General features: G+C 50.3%; 1 protein-coding gene across 4 annotated transcripts; it reads right to left on the reverse strand.

The window, feature by feature from the left end:
* Positions 1–490: 490 nt before the first annotated feature.
* On the reverse strand, positions 491–21,721 carry INPP5K (inositol polyphosphate-5-phosphatase K). Of its 4 annotated transcripts, XM_055316381.1 has the most exons (13): positions 21,444–21,567; positions 20,368–20,516; positions 19,541–19,648; positions 19,103–19,211; positions 14,443–14,559; positions 13,917–14,092; positions 13,242–13,353; positions 12,448–12,557; positions 3,571–3,757; positions 2,564–2,701; positions 2,234–2,317; positions 1,960–2,064; positions 491–1,788 (listed from the first exon to the last, which is right to left on the reverse strand). In XM_055316381.1, the coding sequence occupies exons 3-13, from the start codon at positions 19,552–19,554 to the stop codon at positions 1,729–1,731; spliced, it is 1,212 nt and encodes a 403-aa protein (XP_055172356.1). In that variant the 5' UTR covers positions 19,555–19,648; positions 20,368–20,516; positions 21,444–21,567; the 3' UTR covers positions 491–1,728. The 4 variants fall into 4 exon arrangements, with proteins under 4 accessions (XP_055172356.1, XP_055172342.1, XP_055172349.1 ...); XM_055316367.1 differs by lacking the exon at positions 20,368–20,516 and having other exon boundaries at positions 21,444–21,720; XM_055316374.1 differs by lacking the exons at positions 14,443–14,559; positions 20,368–20,516 and having other exon boundaries at positions 21,444–21,721.
* Positions 21,722–22,230: the final 509 nt, after the last annotated feature.

Here is a 22,230-nt window from a genome sequence, read left to right on the forward strand (position 1 = left end):
ATCCTCAGGTGTGAGTGTGTTGGGGCAGGGGTGGCAATTACATGGAGACCTTGGGGTGGGAGGCTTGGAGAAAAGGTAGCACACAGAAAAAAGATGGTGACGTTTTTGGCTAGCTCGACCTGGGACCAAGGCTCAATACTAAGGTGCAGGAATGTGGGTGAGGAGGCATGAACCAGTGAATGCAGAGCACCTTTTCTGAGAGTTGTCAGTTCCCAGAAACCCATTCTACTTCACAGCAAGCTAACCTAAATGCTTAACAGGTGGCATAGCTGGCTTGCCCCAACTGTGCCAGCGACCCAGAGGGCTGCCATCCTGGGACCTCATCCCATTCCCATCCAGGCAACATGTGCCACTCTCAGACACTAGAAAGTCTAGTCTAGATCTACAAGGCCCTCACCTTAGAGTCTAGCAAGGGTCCATCACCATGTGCCATGGAGTCACACACTACCACCACCACCATCACCCCCCATCATGGAACCACACACAAGCATAAAAGCCATGTTTCTAATTATCCCCCAATACAACAGACACAGAACACAGCCATGGGCCATTAGAAGCCAGGGGAACAGTTCTTCATGGTACACACAGCTCCCAGGGTGGAGTATGGATCACAGAGTGACTGGAATGTCCCTCAGTCTCAGGTGATAGAGGATAGGCGTGACAGTCATAGAGCAGGTTCCCTGAGGTGTCTTCTCCTGGGAGGAGGGCTGTTGAATCACCAGTGGCTGGAGGCAAGTGGTGAGGGTGGGACTGAGTGCCCACACAGCACGTAGAGAATGCTCTCTGAAGACCCTCAAGGGTAGATTCCCCAAAATATCTAGATTCTGGCTCTCTTCTCTGCCTGCCTCCACTTCTAGGTGTTAGGGCAGTCCAAAGAGAGGCAGGTTTCTGGCCAGTGACTGGAGGCAAGGGTAGGAGCAGATGAGCTCGATTGGGCAAGAAAAACCCTGGAAAAGTCTGTGGCCACAGCTGCCAACACTTCACAAGAGGGCAGGTTAGGGCATGGGGCCTGACCCACCAGCAGAAATGAACTTGGGTCCAATCCTTTGCTCAGGCCCTGGAATTTCCTGGATCAGACTCCACGGGGGCAGGGGTGCTGGCAGGACACTCATCATCCTGCCCACAACCCCTACAAAAGAGCCTGGGTGGAAGGGCCTTTCCATCCTGCCCACTTAGTCTAATTGCTTTTGCTAAAAGCAGGGATCCCAAACCCTCCGCCCATCCCTCAGGGGGACAGGCAATGAGATGGCAAGACTCCTGGAACCCAGGGTTGCTTGTGCCAACCAGTCAATGGAGCCTGTGCAAATGTGAGCATCTCCCCCTTCCAGGCAGCCTGAGGCTCGGGATGGCGTGACAAGAATGCAGGCCTGTGCCAGATAGGGCATGTGCCTGGCAGGTCTGCTTGGGCGGGACTGGGAGTGTGTGTGGGGAAAATCAAGAAACGAGCTATAGACTGGAGGGGTCCTTCCTACATCCAGTGGACTGTCCCAGGTCTTCACTGTTGACAAACTAGCTGGTTTCATTCACATCTCAGCAAGAAAAGCCTGAGTGGCCAATTCTAGAGATCTGGACTAGAGAGAGCAAAGGCGTGTAGCTAGAGCTCCCCCTGGGAGGTGGAGGGTACCTGCTGCCTCTGGGAGCTGGGTCAGGCCCCCAGTGCTCCTGGCAGTGGTAGGCAGAGCTGGCTCCTAGCTTTGGCCTCTGCCCTGGATCCACTCTCATCTGGGCTCAGATATGTGGTTGGGCTTCACTCAGCGGGTCCTCCGCCAAGAAGGAGCTAGGCTGGATCTGCAGGGATAAAACAGATGGTGAGTAGAAGAGGGGAAGAGCAGATTTTCCTCTGTGTCTCTCTCATTCCCCTTTTCCAATGGATGCAGCTCCATGGTATAAGTGGGTCCCTAGGACTGTGGCCCTGGAGAACTGATGAGGTGTTCAAATCCCCTTCCCTCACCAGCATACCTTGAAGGGTTTGCTTATCCCCACCACAGAATGTAGATTGTTGCTATAGTAACAGAGGAGAAACTGGTCCTCAGTCTCAGGGATATCCCTGGTATTGAAGTATACCTGGAGGAGAGGATGGATAAGAATGAGGTCAGCTCCCTGGCCTGGGCCCCATTCAGCTCTCAGCAACAAATTATCCCACCCTCTGTTCCTTCCAAGAGACAGAACAGTGCTCAGGCAAGCCCACATGCTGGAGACAGGGGTTACCTATCTCAGGAAAGGGGGCAGGTACCTGGATCAGCCCATCGCTGAAGGAGACCTGGTTGTCCCTGACCCAGACATAGGACACGTAGTCATTAATGTGGCGCAGCCCCACCTGTGGGAGAGGGGATTGGGCAGTCAGTGGTCTGGGAGGACACGGAACAACAAGGAAAGGATGCCTCAGGCTGGCCATTGTACAGTATGCATCCTCCCCTTCACTGCCAGCCCCTAGGTGGGCAAGGACTTGTGTGGGGGATGAGCATCAGCTCTTCAGTCTCTGTACCCAGCTCCCATGAGCCCTCAGGATGGATAAACCAAAGGGGTACGGCTGATGGACACCATGTCTTGCTCGCCACATCACCTTGTATAGTCCAATCCAGTCCCAGGGGCTGCTGAGAAAGTCTGGGGTCAAGGAGTAGCTGATCAACATGTCGTTCTCCATGGTCCACAGCCCCTCGGGCATCAGGGTGATCGGTGGGACAGACACCAACGGCTTCAGCTACACACAGGGGTGGGAAAGGGGTTGAAATCCCACAGTATCATTCCTTTCCCTGAGACTAACGTTCTTGCCATGCCCTTCCAACACATCAGGGTCAGCGGGTGGAAAGGGGGCACACAAGGGATTGGGCAGAGAACTCCACCAGGCTGCCCCGAGAAAGTATCAGACCTTGGCTGGCCAGCTGGAAGGAGAAAGGGCCAAAGGCTTGTCAGGGGTGGTTGGCCCTGCCAGGGAGGATGGGGCTGGGGGCCCAGTGGGTAACAAAACAGAGAGCCAAGTGCTAAGGGGTGAAGGAAGGTAGGAAAGAATGGGGGCATTGCTGACAGGTTTAAGATAAAAGAAGCCAGGTAGCTGCTCTAAGGCCCCTATGGTTCCTGACTCAAAGAAGGGAGGGTAGCTCAGGGGAGAATAGCTATAGGCATGCAGACGGACAGACAAACCAGTATTTGAAAAAGTGAAGGCTGAGGGCAGCCAGCAGGTCTCAAAGAAGGTCAATATTGCTTTGGTCATTTGATGGCAAGATGCAAGGATGGAGGGAGCTCCCTTTGCAACCTGATCCAGGTAGATTTAGGACAAATAGAAGGAAGTCCTACTTTACATGGTAGGTAATAAGCATAATGGAACTCATTAGCCCCAAGGGACAGTACCAAGAGGAAATGGAAACCTATTCACAAAGGGTCCGAACATGGTTTTTGACAGAGCCCTCAACAGCTTCTAAGAGCTGGGATATCTGACCTGGGAGGAGTGGCAATGGTGTCCTCCTACAAGTCTCCCCTGGGAGATCTGCTGACATTAGAATTCAGGGCTGGGGGGTCTGGGACGTGGCCCAGTGGGTGCTCTGTTAAGGGCCAGGCAGCCTGGAAATTCACCTCCAAGTCAAAGGTGCTGGTGACAGGCTTATGGTCACTGATGCAGTACATCATGTGGCTGACATAGCTCCTCAGAGACAGGCAGAAGTGGGGGATTGGCAGCCTCTGGTTGTGGGGATTGGCCTGGGGCTGCCGCTTCAACCTCCATAGGATGCGGTCGGTCCATGCAGGTTTGCGTTTTTTCTCACTGGGGGTGGAGGAGGAAAAAGAATGTGGAGAAAAGGGTTGGCAGGAGAGCAAGATGGGTTGGCAGGAGAGCAAGATGTACCTCAAACAAGCCTGCTGGAACCCCGAACATCAGGGTCTATTGGTGGCCACAAGACCCCTGGGCCACAGTGGGAGTGTGGCATGGTAGTAGGTAGGAATCAGAAGCATACTGGCCTTTGTCAGAATCAGTCAGGGCCTTTAGTTAGGTCTACATTTTTATGAGTCAAATTGTGATCCAGAAACATTCCATTTCAAAGCTTTTCTTACGGGATCCCTGGGTGGCGCAGCGGTTTGGCGCCTGCCTTTGGCCAAGGGCGTGATCCTGGAGACCCGGGATCGAATCCCAAGTCAGGCTCCCGGTGCATGGAGCCTGCTTCTCCCTCTGCCTATGTCTCTGCCTCTCTCTCTCTCTCTCTCTCTGTGACTATCATAAATAAATAAAAATTAAAAAAAAAAAAGCTTTTCTTACTTCTAGAACAAAAACAGCAGTAGACCAAAGAAGCTGAGGCTAGGACTTTGGAGTCAGAGGTAAGCTGGAATTTGGCTTCAATTTCACTAACGGTGAGATCTCAGGAAAAGAAAGGGAAGCACTTCAGGAGGTTCACCATGTGCCTGCCATCAGTACCACCTGTCCCCCTCTCACAGGTGGAGAAACTGAAACTTAGTGAGGAAAGAACCTTCACAAAGTTACATGGCTACTGAGTGGCGGAGTCAGGATTCAAGGCCAGGCAGCATGACCACAGAACACAAGTTCTTAACCACCAAGCTAACCCCTCTTAGGCCTCTGCTTTCTCATCCATAAGATGAAGGTAATAATAGTTACCTCACACGGTTGCTGACATGATTAAATGAGATAGGGCACATGAAATATTTAGCACAGTGCCTGGTACAAAATAAGCTCTCTGCGCTTCGTTCTTAATAGTCAACTGAGAGATCTCTGGCCTGTTCTTTGCTTAACCAGCTTCACTCAAGAGGCCGTATAGCCCCTGGAGACCGGAGTGCTTTCCTCCCCTACGTAACTTTTACCCAAGACAGGCAAGTCTCTGACTCCTAACACAGCTATGCCCAGTGAGCTATTGAGGTGTTTTTTAAGACTGGCTGGGCAAGCAGGTTGTGCCCTCCAAGGGAAGATCCCACAACCTGGATTGGCAGTGGAAGCAGTTGCTGTTCTGGGTTCCTCCCCCTTGATTTTAAATGACCCCAGAGTAGTAAATCTTAGTCAGATGGTTCCCCACTTTATTTATTTATTTTTGGTTCCCCACTTTAAAACCTTTCAGGAGTTTTCAAGTCCCTAAGGATGGCTTTTTTCTGACACCCTTCCCCTTCTCTATCTCCCCGTACCGTCCCAGACCCGTCCACACCAATGACTCTCCCGCCTCTGGACCTTTACTCTTGCAGTTTTTGCTGCCTGGAACACCCTTCTTCACAGAGAGAGGCCCAATTCCAATGCTGTCTTTGTCAGAAAGCCGTCTTTGAGCTTTGCTTTCTGCTTCCAAAGCATTTTGTACCAGTGCTTCCCCTATTATGTTATCCAGTGCTGTCGTTTCCTGTTTCCCAGTCTGCAAGTTGGCTAGTGTGAGCTCGGAAGGCAAGCACGGGCTCTCAAAGTCTCCTGCACAGCCTCAGCTTTAGTACAGAGCCTAGCACATAGTAGGCACAACTGCTTGTAGAACCTAAACTAGCGACTCCTGGGTGGTCCAGAGGTTGAGCGTCTCCCTTCAGTTCAGGGTGTGATCCTTGGATCTAGGATCTAGTCCTGCATAGGGCTCCCTGTGGGGAGCCTGCTTCTCCCTCTGTGTCCTTCATGAATAAATAAATCTTAAAAAAAAAAAAACAAACCTAAACTAAAACCCCAAACTCAAATCTCTCTCCTCAAAAAACGCCCATCCAGGGCAGCCCCGGTGGCGCAGCGGTTTGGCGCTGCCTGCAGCCTGGGGTGTGATCCTGGAGACCTGGGATGGAGTCCCACATCAGGCTCCCTGCATGGAGCCTGCTTCTCCCTCTGCCTGTGTCTCTGTCTCTCTCTCTCTGTGTGTGTCTATGAATAAATAAATAAAATCTTTAAAAAAATAAAACTCTTCAATAACTTTATATTTTTTTAAGATTTTATTTATTTATTCATGATAGAGAGAGAGAGAGAGAGAGAGAGAGAGAGAGAGAGGAGGAGGGAGAAGCAGGCTCCATGCTGGGAGTCCGACGTGGGACTCGATTCCGGGACCCCAGGATCACCCCCTGGGCCAAAGGCAGGGGCTGAACTGCTAAGCCACCCAGGGATCCCCTCTTCAATAACTTAAAAAAACAAAAAACAGGGATCCCTGGGTGGCGCAGCGGTTTAGTGCCTGCCTTTGGCCTGGGGCACGATCCTGGAGACCCAGGATCAAGTCCCGCGTCGGGCTCCCTGCATGGAGCCTGCTTCTCCCTCTGCCTGTGTCTCTGCCTCTCTCTCTGTGACTATCATGAATAAATAAATAAAATCTTTAAAAAAAAAACAAAAAAAAAAAAACGCCCATCCAGTCCTAATGTATACAGTTTCAGATGCTGATAACCAGTTTGCAATGCTATTTTTCGCCTTCTGTTTTATTCACTTACTGTTTTAAATAAACATTTCCAACATACTGTTGTCCATTCAACAGTAATACAGTCTTCTAGCAACAGAGGCAGAATGATGTCTCGCTGGTAAAGTCTGACTCCAGAGTCAGACACCAGGATTTGGGCGAAGGTTCTGCCCTGTTAATTAAGAGCTATGTGGTTCTGGTTGGTGAACACGTGACTTAGAGTGGTGGGCTCAGAGGGCATGGAAGCTCCTTGCCCTCTCGTCACACCTTGCCCTAGGCATCTTTTCCATATTCCTGTTCCTGAATTATATCATTTTATAATTAACTGGTAATCTAGTTTAAAGGAGAAAGAGAAAAAGCTACATGCTCATGGGCAAGTGGCTTCACTACTGCCAGCTTCAGCTCCTTCAGCTCTAAGATGGGGTGATAACAGTACTTCCTTCAAAGAGCCATTAAGAGGCTTAAACAAATTAGGGTGTGTCAAGGGAGTGGTCAAGAATCACTAACTGGCTCAGGCTCCTCGGGTTGTCTGAACCTTCCACTCTTCTGAGGAATGCTCAGAGCTATTCTGCAGAGTGCTATTTCCACCCCAGAGACGACAGACACAGAATCTCCAAACCCACGTATCTGGCAATGCTTAAACTTGGGAATGAACCACACAAAGTACCACTCTCCCTTTCAAAGCATTGCCCCACCCCAACTTCCCTATTATGGTGACTTGTTGTCACTTCAGGATCCTCCGTAAGTCCTGACCACTGCCTGTCTTTCCTTCCTCCTTTTCCAGGGCCTGCCCAGGCTTATCACTGGGCACCTGTATGCTTCAGTCTTTCTTTTTTATTTTTTATTATTTTTTTTTGTTTTCTTTTTTTTTTTTAATTTATTTATTTATGATAGTCACAGAGAGAGAGAGAGAGGCAGAGACACAGGCAGAGGGAGAAGCAGGCTCCATGCACCGGGAGCCCGATATGGGATTCGATCCCGGGTCTCCAGGATCGCGCCCTGGGCCAAAGGCAGGCGCCAAACCGCTGCGCCACTCAGGGATCCCCAGTCTTTCTTTTTTAAAAAACATTTTATTTATTTATTTATGAGAGACACAGAGAGAGAGAGGCAGAGACATAGGCAGAGGGAGAAGCAGGCTCGATGTGGGACTTGATCCCAGGACCCCGAGATCACCCCTCAGATCACCCTGAGGCAAAGGCAGGCACTCAACCACTGACCCATCCAGGTATCCTGCTTCAGTCTTTCAATGAAGATTTACTGAGCCCTTATTATGTGCTGGGCAACTGGGCATCTGAAAAATGGGACTGACAAGGTCCTCAAGGACCTTTGTCTGAAACAAAGTTAAATGTGTACAAATTGGGGCACCTGGCTTGCTCATTCAGTAGAGCATGGGACTCCCAATCTCAGGGTTGTGAGTTCAAGGCTCATTTTGGGCATGGAGCCTACTTATAAGTAAATAAGTGAATAAATGTGTACAAATTAAATATTACATATATTCCCCAATTCTCCATTTCTTTCTTTCTAAGATTTATTTATTTATTGGAGAGAGAGAGAGCATGCACGTGTGCACACAAGTGGGGAGGGGCAGAAAGAGAGAGAAACTCAAGCAGATTGTTCGCTGAGCATAGAGCCTGATGGAGGTCTTGATTCCACGACCCTGAGATCACAACTAGAGCTGAAACCAAGAGCTGGATGCTTAACCGACTAAACCCCGCCTCCACCAAAGGGCTCTCCTGTGCCCAGTTCTTCATTTCTAATAATAATTGCAAAACATAGGGTCTTCCTGTGATAGGTGTCTAATGGCCTAGTCCTAATCCTCTCAGCACTCACTGGTAGTATATTATAGGTCACGTTCTCTCTATTTACAAGACACTGAAGTTCAGAGGTCACTCTGTCCAGGCAGAAGTTAGATGCTTGCCCAGGTCTATGAAGTCTGTGCTCCTTCCACTGCACTCTACTGGCCAATTCCCAGCAGCCAGAACTGTCTCATAGTCTTACCAGAACTGGACCTCACTTAGGCTTTTTGGCTGAATGGTTGTGATTGAGTACAAGAATTGTTTCTGGAGATTAGTATGTCCTTACTTTAGAAAAACTAAAACCAACTAGCTCTGCAAATTTCTCTAGAGCCTAGAAAATTGAGGCAATTTGCTGATCCCAAAGTAATGATGTGTTCCATTTCTGGGTCTGAAATGAAACTTTTCCCTTCAGCTCCGTATAGATGGCTTCTAAGTATCTCCCTGAACTCTGGACATGAATCTTGACTAGATTGATCCTAATACCCTCTGCTCGTTGCCTAGTGGAAGAGGCTGACCAAGCTCGTGATGACTTAACAAAACCTTATAGCAATCCTTGACTTTAACAGGATTTCCCACTTGGGCCCTTTCATCTATATGGAGCTGACATTTCGGCTCATGGATATTGCCATGGCTGGGCAAAGCCATGTGTGTACCATGCCCTGCACACAACTCACTCACAGTCACTTTGTACAGTTGGTCAGGCTCTTCTCAAGGTACCTTTCATCAGTGCTGTTGACTGACCAGAATGCTGCCCTTCTTTCTGCCAAACTATGCTGTTTCCTTGACAGTAGCTCTGATTGACTCCTGGCTTCAGGCGCCTACTTCCTTACTATTCATTCAACCTCCTTCAGTACTTTCAGAGTTTTAGAACCTTCTAATGGTCAACTCCTGGACTTGACAGTGCTTATTTGGATCTCTTGCTGTGGATGGAGCCCTCTAATAGACTGGCTCTACCCTCCCCCCTATTTATTTATTTATTTATTTATTTATTTATTTATTTATTTATTTAATTATGATAGTCACATAGAGAGAGAGAGAGGCAGAGACACAGGCAGAGGGAGAAGCAGGCTCCATGTACCAGGAGCCTGATGTGGGATTCGATCCCGGGTCTCCAGGATCGCGCCCTGGGCCAAAGGCAGGCGCCAAACCGCTGTGCCACCCAGGGATCCCTACCCTCCCCCCTTTTAAAAAATATTTATTTATTTATTCATGAGAGACACACACATACAGAGGCAGAGACATAGGTGGAGGGAGAAGCAGGCTCCCCACAGGGAGTCCGATGTGGGACTTGATCCCAGATCCCAGGATCACGCCCTGAGCCGAAGGCAGACGCTCAACCGCTGAGCCATCCAGGCATCCCATAGACTGGCTGTCCCTTAAATACTTTATATTTTCCTTTTGTCCTCTCAGGCTCCCAAGAGACATAAGCCAGGCACTATGCTATATACCAGAGATGGTCATAAATCAGATGCAGTCTCTTCAGGTATTTGTAGTACAGCAGGAAAAGCACAGTGACTTAAAAGCAATACTGAAAGCATGGTGTGTGCAAGGCTTTCAGGCAGCATACAGCCAGGAGAGAACTCTCAGTGAGATGGAGAAGGGTTAGGGAAGTCTTTCTAATAGCGACGATATCTGAACTAGGTTTTCAAGGATGAATAACAGTCTGGTCACACAGGCACATGGTAAGTGCTCAGTAATGTCAATCATGATGTGGACTGTATCTATTATATGGAAATAAGTATCTGACTCCTATTTAGCAAGCCTCTGCTATTCCAATCCTGCCTTCCTTTTTGCTGCTGCTGGCAAGACTCGCTGTGAATTTGGAGGTACTATGGGCTAGATGGAATCACTGTGGGGCAGAGTTCAGAGTCAGGTCTTAGCTCCAGCTCCACCACTACTAGCTAAGCCTCCTGGGGAAGTCCTTTGAAGTCTTTTAACATCTCTGAGCCTCTGTACCCAAACTCAGTACCTGGTGAATACAGCCTAGCCTACACTCAGCTGTCTGCAAGGACTTCCAGTCTCCTGGTAGTTTCCCTACCATACCTGGGGGTAGGGGCAAAGGGACCCCTGGCCACATGGCCTGCCAGCAGCTTTCTTCGTGCTATCAAGTGAGGATTTAAAGTCCACTGGTAGGGATCCCTGGGTGGCGCAGCGGTTTAGCGCCTGCCTTTGGCCCAGGGCGCGATCCTGGAGACCGGGGATCGAATTCCACGTCAGGCTCCCGGTGCATGGCGCCTGCTTCTCCCTCTGCCTATGTCTCTGCCTCTCTCTGTGTGTGTGTGTGACTATCATAAATAAATTAAAAATTTAAAAAAATAAAATAAAAATAAAGTCCACTGGTAGAGGGCAGCCCGGGTGGCTCAGCGGTTTAGCGCCACCTTCAGTCCAGGGCCTGATCCTGCGGACCCAGGATGGAGTCCCCGGGCTCCCTGCATGGAGCCTGCTTCTCCCTCTGCCTGTGTCTCTGCCTCTCTCTCTGTCTCTCATGAATAAATAAATACAATCTTAAAAAAAAAAAAATAAAGTCCATTGGTAGAAAGTCCCAGCCACCAAGGCCCAGGCCCATCCTACTAAGGTCTCACAATTTCCATGATAGCTCTCATTTTCAATGGATGGCTAGGAGATTGGCAGTCTCCTTGAAGCTGTGGCCTCACGCCAGCTGGCCAGCTAGAACCTGCCCTCTTACCTCCTTTCTGGCCTGCCTCTGTTGCCTAGGCTAGACTGTTTTCAGTGTTCATAGCCTCTTCTTGAGTGCATTGCCCAGGCCATGACCCCACCAAGTCTTGCTCTACAGTCCTGAAATGCCTCACCCCCTCTTCCTTCCTTGGAGGGGACACTGGCTCTGCCATACCACTTCTAGCACAGGGCCAGCAGTTCTACCTCTCACCCTGGCCTGGCTGGGGAGATACTTATTCACTCCCTCAATTCTAGAGGCACTGCCCTGGAGGCACCTCCTGCCTCCCTCATAAGACAGTTCTGCTAAGAGGATAGGGCACCTGGGTGGCTCAGTTGGTTGGGTGTCTGCCCACTGCTTGGGTCGTGATCCTGGGGGCCTGGGATTGAGCCCCATGTGGGCTCCCTGCACAGTGGTGAATCTACTTATCCCTCTCCCTCTGCCCTCCCCCACCCCTTACTCCTGCTTGTGCTCTCTTAAAAAAAAAAACAAAACAAAAAAACCCCCAGCTCTGCTAAGAGGAATAAATGAAGGAGCTGCTCCAGGTGAAACAAAAACCCTGTAACATGGAAAGGGTTCTTCTTGGGATCCCTGGGTGGCGCAGCGGTTTAGCGCCTGCCTTTGGCCCAGGGCGCGATCCTGGAGACCTGGGATCGAATCCCACGTCAGGCTCCCGGTGCATGGAGCCTGCCTCTCTGCCTCTCTCTCTCTCTCTCTCTCTCTCTCTCTCTGTGACTATCATAAATTTAAAAAAAAAAAAAAAAAAAGAAAGGGTTCTTCTTTTTCTTCGAAGAGAAGAGAATCCTTGCCAAATTGGAAAAGGAACTTCATGCAGGAGCCGCTCTTGACCCTCTGCCTAAGCTTAAAGTTTCGGTGGTTACCTGGACCCTTCTCGGCTTTTTAGAAAGGTTTTTAGTAAAACTACCACCTGAAGACATGAATCTAGCAACAGCAATTGTCACAGTGCTTACCAGGTGCCAGGCACTGTGCTAAGCACACATAAGGTCTCATTCACTCCTCAACCTCATGAAGGTGGGTGCTTCTATTATCCCCATCTTATAGATGATAAAACTGAGGCTTAAGGACATGTAGCTGATGAGGACATGTAGCTGATGAGGGTCAGAGTTGTATCTCTAATTACTAGATGTACTGTCTCTATTTTGTTCCCTGTAAACTCCTCCATTGACAACTACTGCTTCATTTTCCTAAGTAGTACCTGATCCACTCACAGCTGGGGCAGGGGTACCTGATAGCAGTAGCTGGTTGAGCCAAAATTTCTGTCCCTGTCCGGAAAGGACCAGAAAGCCAAGGGGAGTGGAGGCAAGGGTTCCCAAAATGATGAAATGCAGTCCCCACCAAGTGAGGAATCAGCTGCTTCACCACCACCCCCACCTTGCCACCACCTTCCTGCTCTCTGACGACAATCTAGGACAACTCCCACAGTCACCACCTCATTAGGTGGGTGGGAGGTGCCACTCCTGAGGTGATGGCTGGATCTATTCCTGCTTCCCTAACACTTCTATTCTGAGGCAGCTCCTTCTGCCACACAATTTGACTTCCCAGGCCTCTTGGCCCCTCATTTTCTCCTCATAGGCTAATTCCAAATCTGTGACAGGCTGATCCTCTAAAGGTGGAGCCCCCTCACCTGGTGTCATAATTGTTGGAGTTCTTATCAAACTTGTAGGTGGGTGGGAAGAGCAGGGGGCCCTCCTGGAATTGCCGGAGCAGTGGATCGTGTCTCTTGGCGATGCTGAGCTGGAGAGAAAGGCACAGTCTCATCTCCTAGTAGTCCTGACCCAATGGCCCAGTACACACTCCATTCAAGGGCTCAGCACATGCCATCATGGTAGGCCAAGAGTCAAGCCATACCACTTCACTTCCTCACTGCTTCAGTGACAGCCTCAGCAGCCCTTTCCATTCCACCACCATCCCCTGGAAAGCAGCCGAATCCTTTTGCAAACATTATCCCATAGTCCCAGGGGAGGCAACTGCCTACTATTTCCCAGTCCTTGGACTATAGGAACCAGGCTTTGAATTCTGTCTGGGAGCCATTAGCAAACGTTATCAGAGGGGAGGCTGGAGTAGCCAGGGTCCCCTTGCAAAGGGATGGTATCTCATCTTCCAGGAGGCAAGCAAGCCTGGGGATAGAAAAGACGACAGGGATACAAGCGAGTTACTGCTGGGTACAGGACCACAGCAAGCTGAAGCTCTTGCTTGCGTTCCCTATCTTAATGCACACCCACCAGCTCCCCCAGGTGAAGACCAGGCCCCTAGGGTGCAAAGCCCTGTTAAACTCCTCCCTGCCTGAGAATGAGGACTTCAAAGGCTTGGAAACGGAGAGCAGGTGCTCAGGAACCTGAGAAGTGGCCCCCCACATTTGATGTTGAATTTCCACAATGGGCCCAGATCACCCCTCTGGACCCTTCCCTCACTTGATACCTGATCCTTCTCCCACAGGTCACTGTAGCACCGATTTTTTATGGATTCCCGAACAAAATGCAGCCCAAAGTCCTCAATCCGAAAGTTCATGTCTCCAAACCAGAGAATGAGGCTGCAGAGAGAAAAAGCAGCTGAGGGTTGTAATGAGGGCAGAAAAGGGAGGAGCAGCAGGCCTCAGGCCTGCTTACTCCTCCAGCGCAGAGCTCAAGGGGCAGGTGAGACAATGGAAGCTGGGAGAGGAGCCAGTGACAGTGATGACATGGCATGGGCCCTACTGAACTATTCTCAAGGCTGCTTTCCTGCCATTTAAGCCAAAAAGATCAGCCCCCAGGGGCAAGTAACAAATACAGAGTAGGCTCTTGCCCTCCCTCTCCCTCCCTCAATAGGCCACAAGGCAAGGCTGAAAACCAGCTCCCTGGGGGTGACCTCAGGAACCACGGGGTTCTCAATCTAGTTTGTTGAGAAGTGTACAAGTTCCTAGGCAGGTCATAGGGGTCAGGAAAAGGGAAGGGGTCCTAGACCCCAGGCAGGTAAAGCTGGACAGGAAAGCAGATGAGGCATCAGAGAACAGGCTGAGAAAGGCCTGGAGTGGAACACAGGCTGCCTGAGGAGAATGCTAGCCTGGGCTGGTGTAGGGACGAGGGCAGGGGCAACACTTCACAAGTGCATGCTCACTCATGGTCCAGGATGTTAGGGATATCCTGTTCTTCAAAATTCTGCATCTCCAAGATCCGGTCAAAGTGCTCCAGCCTCTGGTCATTGTTGGCCATATGGGGGGGCAGGTGGCAGTTGATGATGCTGATATAGTAGCCATAAAGCTTCATGCAGATGTTGACACCTCCTTTGTTCCCCTGGTAGGACAAGTGGGCAGAAGGGCAGGAAGTTGCTCTGAGACATACCTCCCCTTTCCCATCCCAAGCCTAAGCTGAGATGGTCTCAGCCTGCCATAGGATCTCTAGGGCTAGATACTCAGCTCCCTGGAGTGACCTCTCCATCTAAGAGCCCAGCTCACCCAGCCTGAGGCCTCTGGGGTGCTAAGCTCCCAGAGGCAGGAGAGCAGGTATGCGGGGCACTGGTCTGGAAGAGTGCTAAGATTCATTTCACCCCCCTTTTCCATTTGTTTGCCCCAAAAGCATCCAGTCCTCCCCAGCCCAGTGGCAGAAGGCCTCCCAGCTCATGACTCAGAAAACTCAGTCCTTACCCAGTACCCGAAGAGGCCAGTGGGGGTGGATTTAGTAGAGAGGATCTGGACAAAGGGCAAATGATGATGCTTGGCAAAGAACAGTAAGAGGAGCCCCTGCATGCGGACACTGGACACCTACAGCATAGAGGGGACAATGGTCATTCATTTCCCTGCACAGGCTGAGCAAGTCCTCGTCCAGCCCTGAGGTCAATGGTATCTCAGCTTCAGGCTCAGAGTTTTACTCTCCTGAACTGCCAAATGATATATTCTGAGAGCTAAGCAAATTCCAGTTTCTGTTCCTAGGCTTGGGTGGAAGGCAGAGAAGACAAGGCTGCCAGGGCACCCTGCCATCAGGAGAGCACTGACTCTTCAGTCCCAGTACCATGCAGCCTAGGGACTCCTCTCTCCATGTTCTTTTTTTAAAAAATATTTTATTTATTTATTCATGATAGACATAGAAAGAGAGAGAGGGGGCAGAGACACAGGCGGAAGGAGAAGCAGGCTTCATGCCGGGAGCCCGATGTGGGACTCGATCCCGGGGCTCCAGGATCACGCCCTGGGCCAAAGGCAGGCACTAAACCGCTGAGCCACCCAGGGATCCCCCTCTCTCCATGTTCTATGTGTCCTCTGGGCACTCCAGCTGCCACCCCTGTGGGCCAGGGCCTCTAAGAGGAAAGGCCTACGGTAAGATAGTGGCTAAGGGCACTGGCTTTTAAGTTATCCAGATCTGGGTTCAAATCCCACGTGGTGGGGCACCTGAGTGGCTCAGTGGTTGAGGCCTGCCTTTGGCTCAGGGCATGATCCCAGATTCCTGGGTTTGAGTCCCACAACAGGCTCCTTGCATGGAGCTTGCTTCTCCCTCTGCCTGTGTCTCTGCCTCTCTTTCTCTCTCTCTGTGTCTCTCATGAATAAATAAATAAAATCTTAAAAAAAAAATCCCATGTGGGCTCTTAGTATGTGATCTTGGGCCAAGTCTCAGTCGATTTTCTCATTGATAAAGCAAGACTCTATCTCATCTATCTCATAGATGCTGGAAAGATTAACTGGCAGCTATTATTTCCTGGTTTAAGGTTTTAAAATATATTTTTTTAGTAATCTCTGCACCCAATGTAGGGCTTGAACTCATGACCCCAAGATCAAGAGTTGAATGCTCTTCCAATTGAGTCAGCCAGGAGCCCCTGGTTTAAAGATTAAAAAAAAAATAAAATAAATGCAGGGAGTGGCGCCTGGCTGGCTCAGTTGGTAGAGCACATGACTCTTCATCTCAGCCCCGTGAGTTCAAGCCCCACGTTGGGCATGGAGCCTACTTAAAAAAAAAAAAAAAAAAAAAAAAGTAAATTCAGGGAAAGAACATGAAAGAGCCTTCTAGGGTGCTAGAAATATTCAGTACCTTGACTTGGCTGGTAGTAACATCAAAGCATATACACATAACAATCCATCAAAAATACATCTAATTTCTGCATTTATCATAACTCAATGGGAAAAAATTGAGAAAATGCTCCCCAAAATAATTATACACTGTGGGTAGTTGGATTTCCACAAAGGCAATAAAGAGGCAATGAGATGGGCAGCCTGGAATAATAGTGAAAGGGAATAGAAGGGAAGGGAGAAGAAATGGGTAGGAAATATCAGAAAAGGAGACAGAACATGAAGACTCCTAACTCTCAGAAAGGAACTAGGGGTGGTGGAAGGGGAGGAGGGCGGGGGGCGGGGGTGAATGGGTGACGGGCACTGAGGGGGGCACTTGACGGGATGAGCACTGGGTGTTATTCTGTATGTTGGCAAATTGAACACCAATAAAAAAAAAATTATTATTAAAAAAAAAAAAAAGATGGGCAGCCTGGGTGGCTTGGGGGTTTAGCGCCGCCTTCAGCCCAGGGCGTGATCCTGGGGTCTCGGGATCGAGTCCCACGTCGGGCTCCCTGCATAGAGCCTGTTTCTCCCTCTGCCCTATCTCTGCCCCCGTCCTCTCTCTCTCTCTGTCTCTCATGAATAAATAAATACAATCTTAAAAAAAAAAAAGAGGCAATGAGAGCAAGCACAGTGGACATGTGTTTGCAGATTGGGGAGAATAGTACAGAAATCCTTCATATTGCCAACCTTGTTAGGAACCATCATCCCTGTTCTGCAGACAGAAAGCTGAGGCTGAAGGAGACTAAGGAACCAGGAGGACTACTCAGATAACAATGTTAGAGGTCCAGGATCCCTACAATCCCTGCCATCTGTGAGGTGGAATGGGAAAGGGCCATAGCCAGTGACCCTCTCTCTGAGCTTCAGGCTGTCTACACCTACCACCCGAGTAGCTGTTTCCGGAGAATGAGGTGCAGAGGCCAAGGAGGAAATCCCCGGGTGGGGAGCATGTACTGGGGCCTTCCAGGAATTATGAAACTTGATCCCACAGGCCAGGAGCTCTGGCACAGTGGAGGAGTCAAAGCAGGGGGAACCCCAAGCCCAAGACTGAGTGAGGGAGGCGTGAGAACCTAGGATTGGGTAGAGGTTGCTACTAATGTGTCTCCAACCCCACCCTTCAGCCCCATCTTGGTGTCTTTTGTTCACAGGCATATATGACAACAGAACTGACTCCTAAGGAACTGCTAGAGATCCAGGAAGAGCTTTTAAGCTTAATCCTAACCCACAGAGCAAGTCTGGGCCACTAGGACCCAGCACAAAGGTACCAGTCCACTTTGTGAAGGAGTAAGGCTGGGGTTAGGGGAGGGAGGCAGGAAAGCCTCAGACTGGGAGAAAGGGTGGGGCTGTGGGGAAAGGCAGGAGACTTGCAGGGGAAGTTCTGTTAGAGGAAGTGAAGTAGGAGGAGCTAAGGAAGGGCCTAAGGGGAGGCAGCTAGGGGCCCTGGAGCCAGCAAAGGGGGTCAGGCCCAGGCTTCTCAACCTCTAACTGGCAAAAACTTCTGCCAGAGGAACAGGCTACAAGTGGGGCTCACCCCTTCACCTCAACTCTTGGCTGGGGGAAGGAGGGTCACCCATCTTCTTTGGGTGCCAGGCCCTCAGGCAGGCCTCCCAAACATGGGAGGCCACATGGGTAGAATGGGTTGTGTCCCTACCACAAGCTGAGCTAATTTCCTTGGCTTGATTCCAGTCTACCAATCCCTTAACAGTAAGCCGAGGTCCAAGGAGGCCTCCGGTCTTGGGAAGAAAGTGGGTGGTGAGAGAAGTGGTTCTGCCCTCTTGGAGGATCTAGCTTCCACATCTGTAGCAAGAGGCCTGAGCTGCATCTGGGGTTTGGGGACTGGCTTTTTCAGCCTCAGCAGGACAAAGCTTGTATTCCCTCCTTCTGGCTCTGCCCTTGAGAGGACTCACCCTTAGGCAAACTGGGGTAAGAGAATTAATTCTGAAGAAATATAGTCACCCAGAAAGGGATTAGAGGAATTCTGGTTATTTCCAAGAAATATTGCACAGAGTTCTTTGAATGGGAGTATGCTTCATGCCTCAGCTGTGAAGGACATAAAGGTGAAGATCTAGCAATCTAGAGCCTTCCTATGGTCTACTTCCCCCAAAGAATACTGGTCCTTCAGACTGAGAACTATTTTCCTCCCCATCCTTCTCTCCTCTCCTAACCTCTGGGCCCCTGAGAATTTGAGGTACATGTCTCCTGTGATCAGAGGATACCCTCTGATACCAAAAGCTAGCCATGGGATACCTGTCAGCCTCAGAGCTCCCCAGTATAGCAACAAAGTATAGTAGTTAAGAACATGGGTTATGGGGCGCCTGGGTGGCTCAGTCGGTTAAGCATCTGCCTTAGGCTCAGGTCATGGTCCCTAGGTCCGAGGATCGAACCTAGTGTCAATGCCCTGCTCAGTGGAGAATCTGCTTCTCTCTCTGCCCCTCCCCCTTGCTCTTGCTCATGCTGTCTCTCTCAAATGAATAAATGGAAAATCTTTTTAAAAAATTAAAAATTGAAAACTTTTTAAAAAAGATTTTATTTATTTATTCATGAGAGATAGAGACAGAAACAGAGACATAGGCAGAGGGAGAAGCAGGCTCCATGCAGGGAGCCCGACGTGGGACTCGATCCCGGGACTCCAGGAATATTGCCCTGAGCCAGAAGGCAGATGGCCAACCACTGAGCCACTCAGGCATCCCCCGGAGTAAATTGAAAATTAACTCCATGCTAATACAGTAAAGAAAAAAAAAAAAAAAAGAACATAGGTTATGAAGTTTGAAAGATCTAGAGTCAAATCCCAGATAGCTTGTATGGCCTTTGAGTCTTGGTTTCATCCTTAAAATAACCACATTTCAAGAGAGTTAAGAGTGCTTAAAAATGTACATAAAGAGCTTATTTACGATGCTTACTGCCAAATAAGCACTCAATAAATGTTATCAGTTATTATTATACTCCGGGATTTCAGTCTGGGCATGTGAGTAGATTGGAGGCTGCGGTGGATAGGCACAAGTGTAAATAAGCCCTGCTGTGCTTCCCCCAGGATTCTCCCAACCTGAAAAATGACAAAGTGTTAAATGAACCCCTGGGGTCCCAGCTCAGCTCCACTGCACTAGAAAGACCCAAGGCAGGCAGGAGCCCCTGGCAGCCACGTGCAATTGAGCTTTAAGCCTTTAAATAAATGGAAACAGCATGAAAGCCCAAGTGGAAGATTGGAGAACTGGGGGTTAATGACAAGAGCTGAAACACATTTCCCACTGCCCATGAACTTGTTAGTTACCTTGACGAAGCTCAGAGGGGAAAGCACATCCATGAAGAAACTGCTCCATGGGTCTTCAAAGGCAGTGTCAGAAAGGAGGCTCATGATCCCACAGTTCATTTCCTGCAAACTGCCCATCCCAGGTCAGAGGCTCTCCCCTGGCCTGGAGAGTAGGTCCTCTGCCACAGACATTTAGTACTGCCCTCAGCACTTTGAAACTTTGGCTACTCACGGCCGTGATCTCTCCCTCCCCTGGCTGTTGATTGCCAACCCCTTGCCATTACTGACTTAGGACAAGAGATACTGACTAGTCCTGATGCAGGCTGAAAGCTCCCAACCTTAAGACTCCACAGTGAGGGAGGACAGGCTACAGTACTACCCCATGGGGACAACTTTGGACTAGTTGGGCTTACCTATTTCAGAAATGGAAATGGGTGAAGGGGCACTGCAGATACCTACCCAATGACATACATGTCCAGATTCAGATTGTCTTTGTTCAGCTGAAGAAGATCACTGAGGTCTAGAGGAGGTGCTGCAGAGGCCACGTTCCATGTCACAACTTGTATGCTGTGGAAGGGATGCCAAGGGAAGTTGTGGAGGGGGGAGGAGCTTACCAAGTAATAAACAGGGGGAGAGGCCTGCTAATGGCTGCACCACAATTCACTGCAACTATAATGGGAAACACGAGTTTGTGTACCTGGTGGGAATAGGGGCACTGAACTACAAGGACATTTCCACCCTGTTTTAGCTCCTCCATGCAGGCTCATAACTGCCCACACCTTGGCAGCACTGGTACTGCTGACATTAGGAAAGTTGCCAAAGTGGGTGTAAAAGTTTCGGGGTCAGGTGAGAGAAGGGATAGGGATGGGGATGGGGCAGGTAGTCAGGAATTTAGTAATTCCACCAGTCATTCACACCTCAGGGCTCCTAAGACCACCAGAAAGATTCTGGAAGTTCAGTTTTCACCTTGTAAGAGGCCTCAGCACTACAAGACAGGAGAACTTCAAAAATAACAAAGACCATCATATCCCCCTTCTCTCCTCTTCCTAGCAGGTTCCTGGAGCATAGCCAATTCTGCCAAGTATTTCAGGGAACCTAAGGAGAAGATTCTAAATAACAGGGTTCTCAACATCTCCCTCAAGAGTCTACCCCCTTTTGGGAAAGGTCATCAGTTGGATAACATCCTCAACCTTGGCTTCATATAAGCCTTAGGGAAGCAAAAGAACTAGATCAGCAGCTCTCAGTAACAATGGATCCCATCAGAGGCTCAGAGGAAGGACACTTACAGATCTCTTTAATTGAATAGTTACAGCAACACTCCCAAGAAAGCCCCAGAGTCAGCGGAGTACACAGCAGTCAGGGGCTACAAAACCTGCAGAGACCAAGGAGCCACCAAGCCTTAGGGGAGTCCTAGGTACACAGTGAGGAGGAGGACCTGCAGCAACGGAAAACCTAGAATGGGTGAGGGTACAGGGGGTTGAGAGGGGCAGGAGAACAGGGCAGCGTGTCCAGAACATCTCTTTTCCACCAGATCCTGTTCTTAGAGGTCCATGCTTTAAAAAGCACAACTTGAAATTCTTGGCCAGCTTAAAACAACTTCTCCTTAAAACAACTGCCCCTCCCTGTGAACATCAACAAAACAATACACAAACCACCTTCGCAGGCATTTGGCCAGAGATTCTGCACTTCGTTTGTTTACGATCTCCCCCTGCTGTCCAACGCAGGATTAAGGAAAGTAGCCCTTTTAGTCCTAGGCTCTTCGGTTTTCCCAGAGACTAAGTGAATGGAGAGTCAAAGTCGGGATTTCTTGCCCTCACTCTCTGATCCGACGATTAGCAGCAAATCCTTACATTGTGACCTGCACTAAGTTGGTGATTAGCGTTGTCCTTCGTTAAAGAACAAGCATGGGACCAGGCTATATCACTGCACTAAAGGATCTTATCTAAACCCGATTTCGGATTTTGGGAGGTCAAAACCGGATCAGGCAGACCCGTGATGTATGTGCTGACCAAAAGAATACAATTTCTATTCTAGAGCTGAGAGGAGACTGCCTTGTTATGTCTTTAACCTCAAACAGCCCAATACCGCTCCCTCCGTCAGAAGCCGACCGAAACACCTGCTTGGGGCGCCCAAATAGGAACGCGGTCGGTGGCCGGAGTCTGGAGGGAGCGCGGGGCTTGGGCCCCAAACACCCCCTCGACACTGGCTTGGGAGAACTGCGAAGGGTCTGTGAACTAGAACCAGCCCTGTAGGCGCGGTCTCTCTCCCAGTCTGGTTCTGCCCCAGATCCGCAGCCCCGAGAGGGAAGGAGACAGCGATGCCCCTCGGAGCAGGTCGGCTTGCCCGCAGCCGCCTTCCTCACCTGAGCCTCTTGCCTCTTGGTTCGGTCGGCTTCCCTGGGTTCAGGGCCGCCATGGTCCCCACGCCGCGGCCCGGCCGGCTCGTGTCTCCCCCCAGCTGCTCCCGGCCCGATCCACCTCCCTCCGGCAGCAGGTCCCGGCTAGCTCACTCGCACCCGATTGTTTTCCTTCCGGATTCTGATCCGCCGCCTCGGCTTCCGTAAGGGGCGGGGCTTAAGGGCACGAAGGGCTCTGGGTGGTGCGGCCTGGGGGAAGAGGCGGGACTCTCCAACCAGCGCGAAACGCTGAGAGGAAAGAGCCTTAGGGGATCCGGGATGTAGAGGAGGCGCGTCTCGGTGTCGGCAGCGCCCGACGCAACACTGCCCCGCCCGGAGCGCGGCGGCGCGGCGGCGGGCTCGTCCGTCAGCCCCGCGACTCCCAGGGTGCCCCGCGCGAGGCCGCGGGAGGGACAGTGCTCCCGCGGAAGCCGCAGTCCCGGCCGCACGCGCAGCCTGGTCCCGGCCTGTTCCGCTGGTGTCGAATGAGGTCTCCGACCTCGGCGCTGTGCCCCTCCAGGTTCCCAATGCCTCGGGGTCCAGTGGGTGAAGGGTGAGGGTGGTGCCGGCCCAGCCACTGTCCTGCCTGTAAACCCTCATCTACAGGTAATCGCTCTCGTGTCGGTCATTGAGCTCCTCCATCCTTACTTCTCCCCCTCTCCTTAAAGTGCTTTTCGCCTTTCAAACTAATTACCTATTACACGTTAGACGTAGGGAGTTCCTGGACACTTAGAAAATTAGCCACCAAAGAATG

The sequence above is a fragment of the Nyctereutes procyonoides genome, unplaced genomic scaffold, assembly GCF_905146905.1.
Source record: "Nyctereutes procyonoides isolate TBG_1078 unplaced genomic scaffold, NYPRO_anot_genome, whole genome shotgun sequence".
In the NCBI taxonomy this organism is placed as follows: Eukaryota; Metazoa; Chordata; class Mammalia; order Carnivora; family Canidae; genus Nyctereutes; species Nyctereutes procyonoides.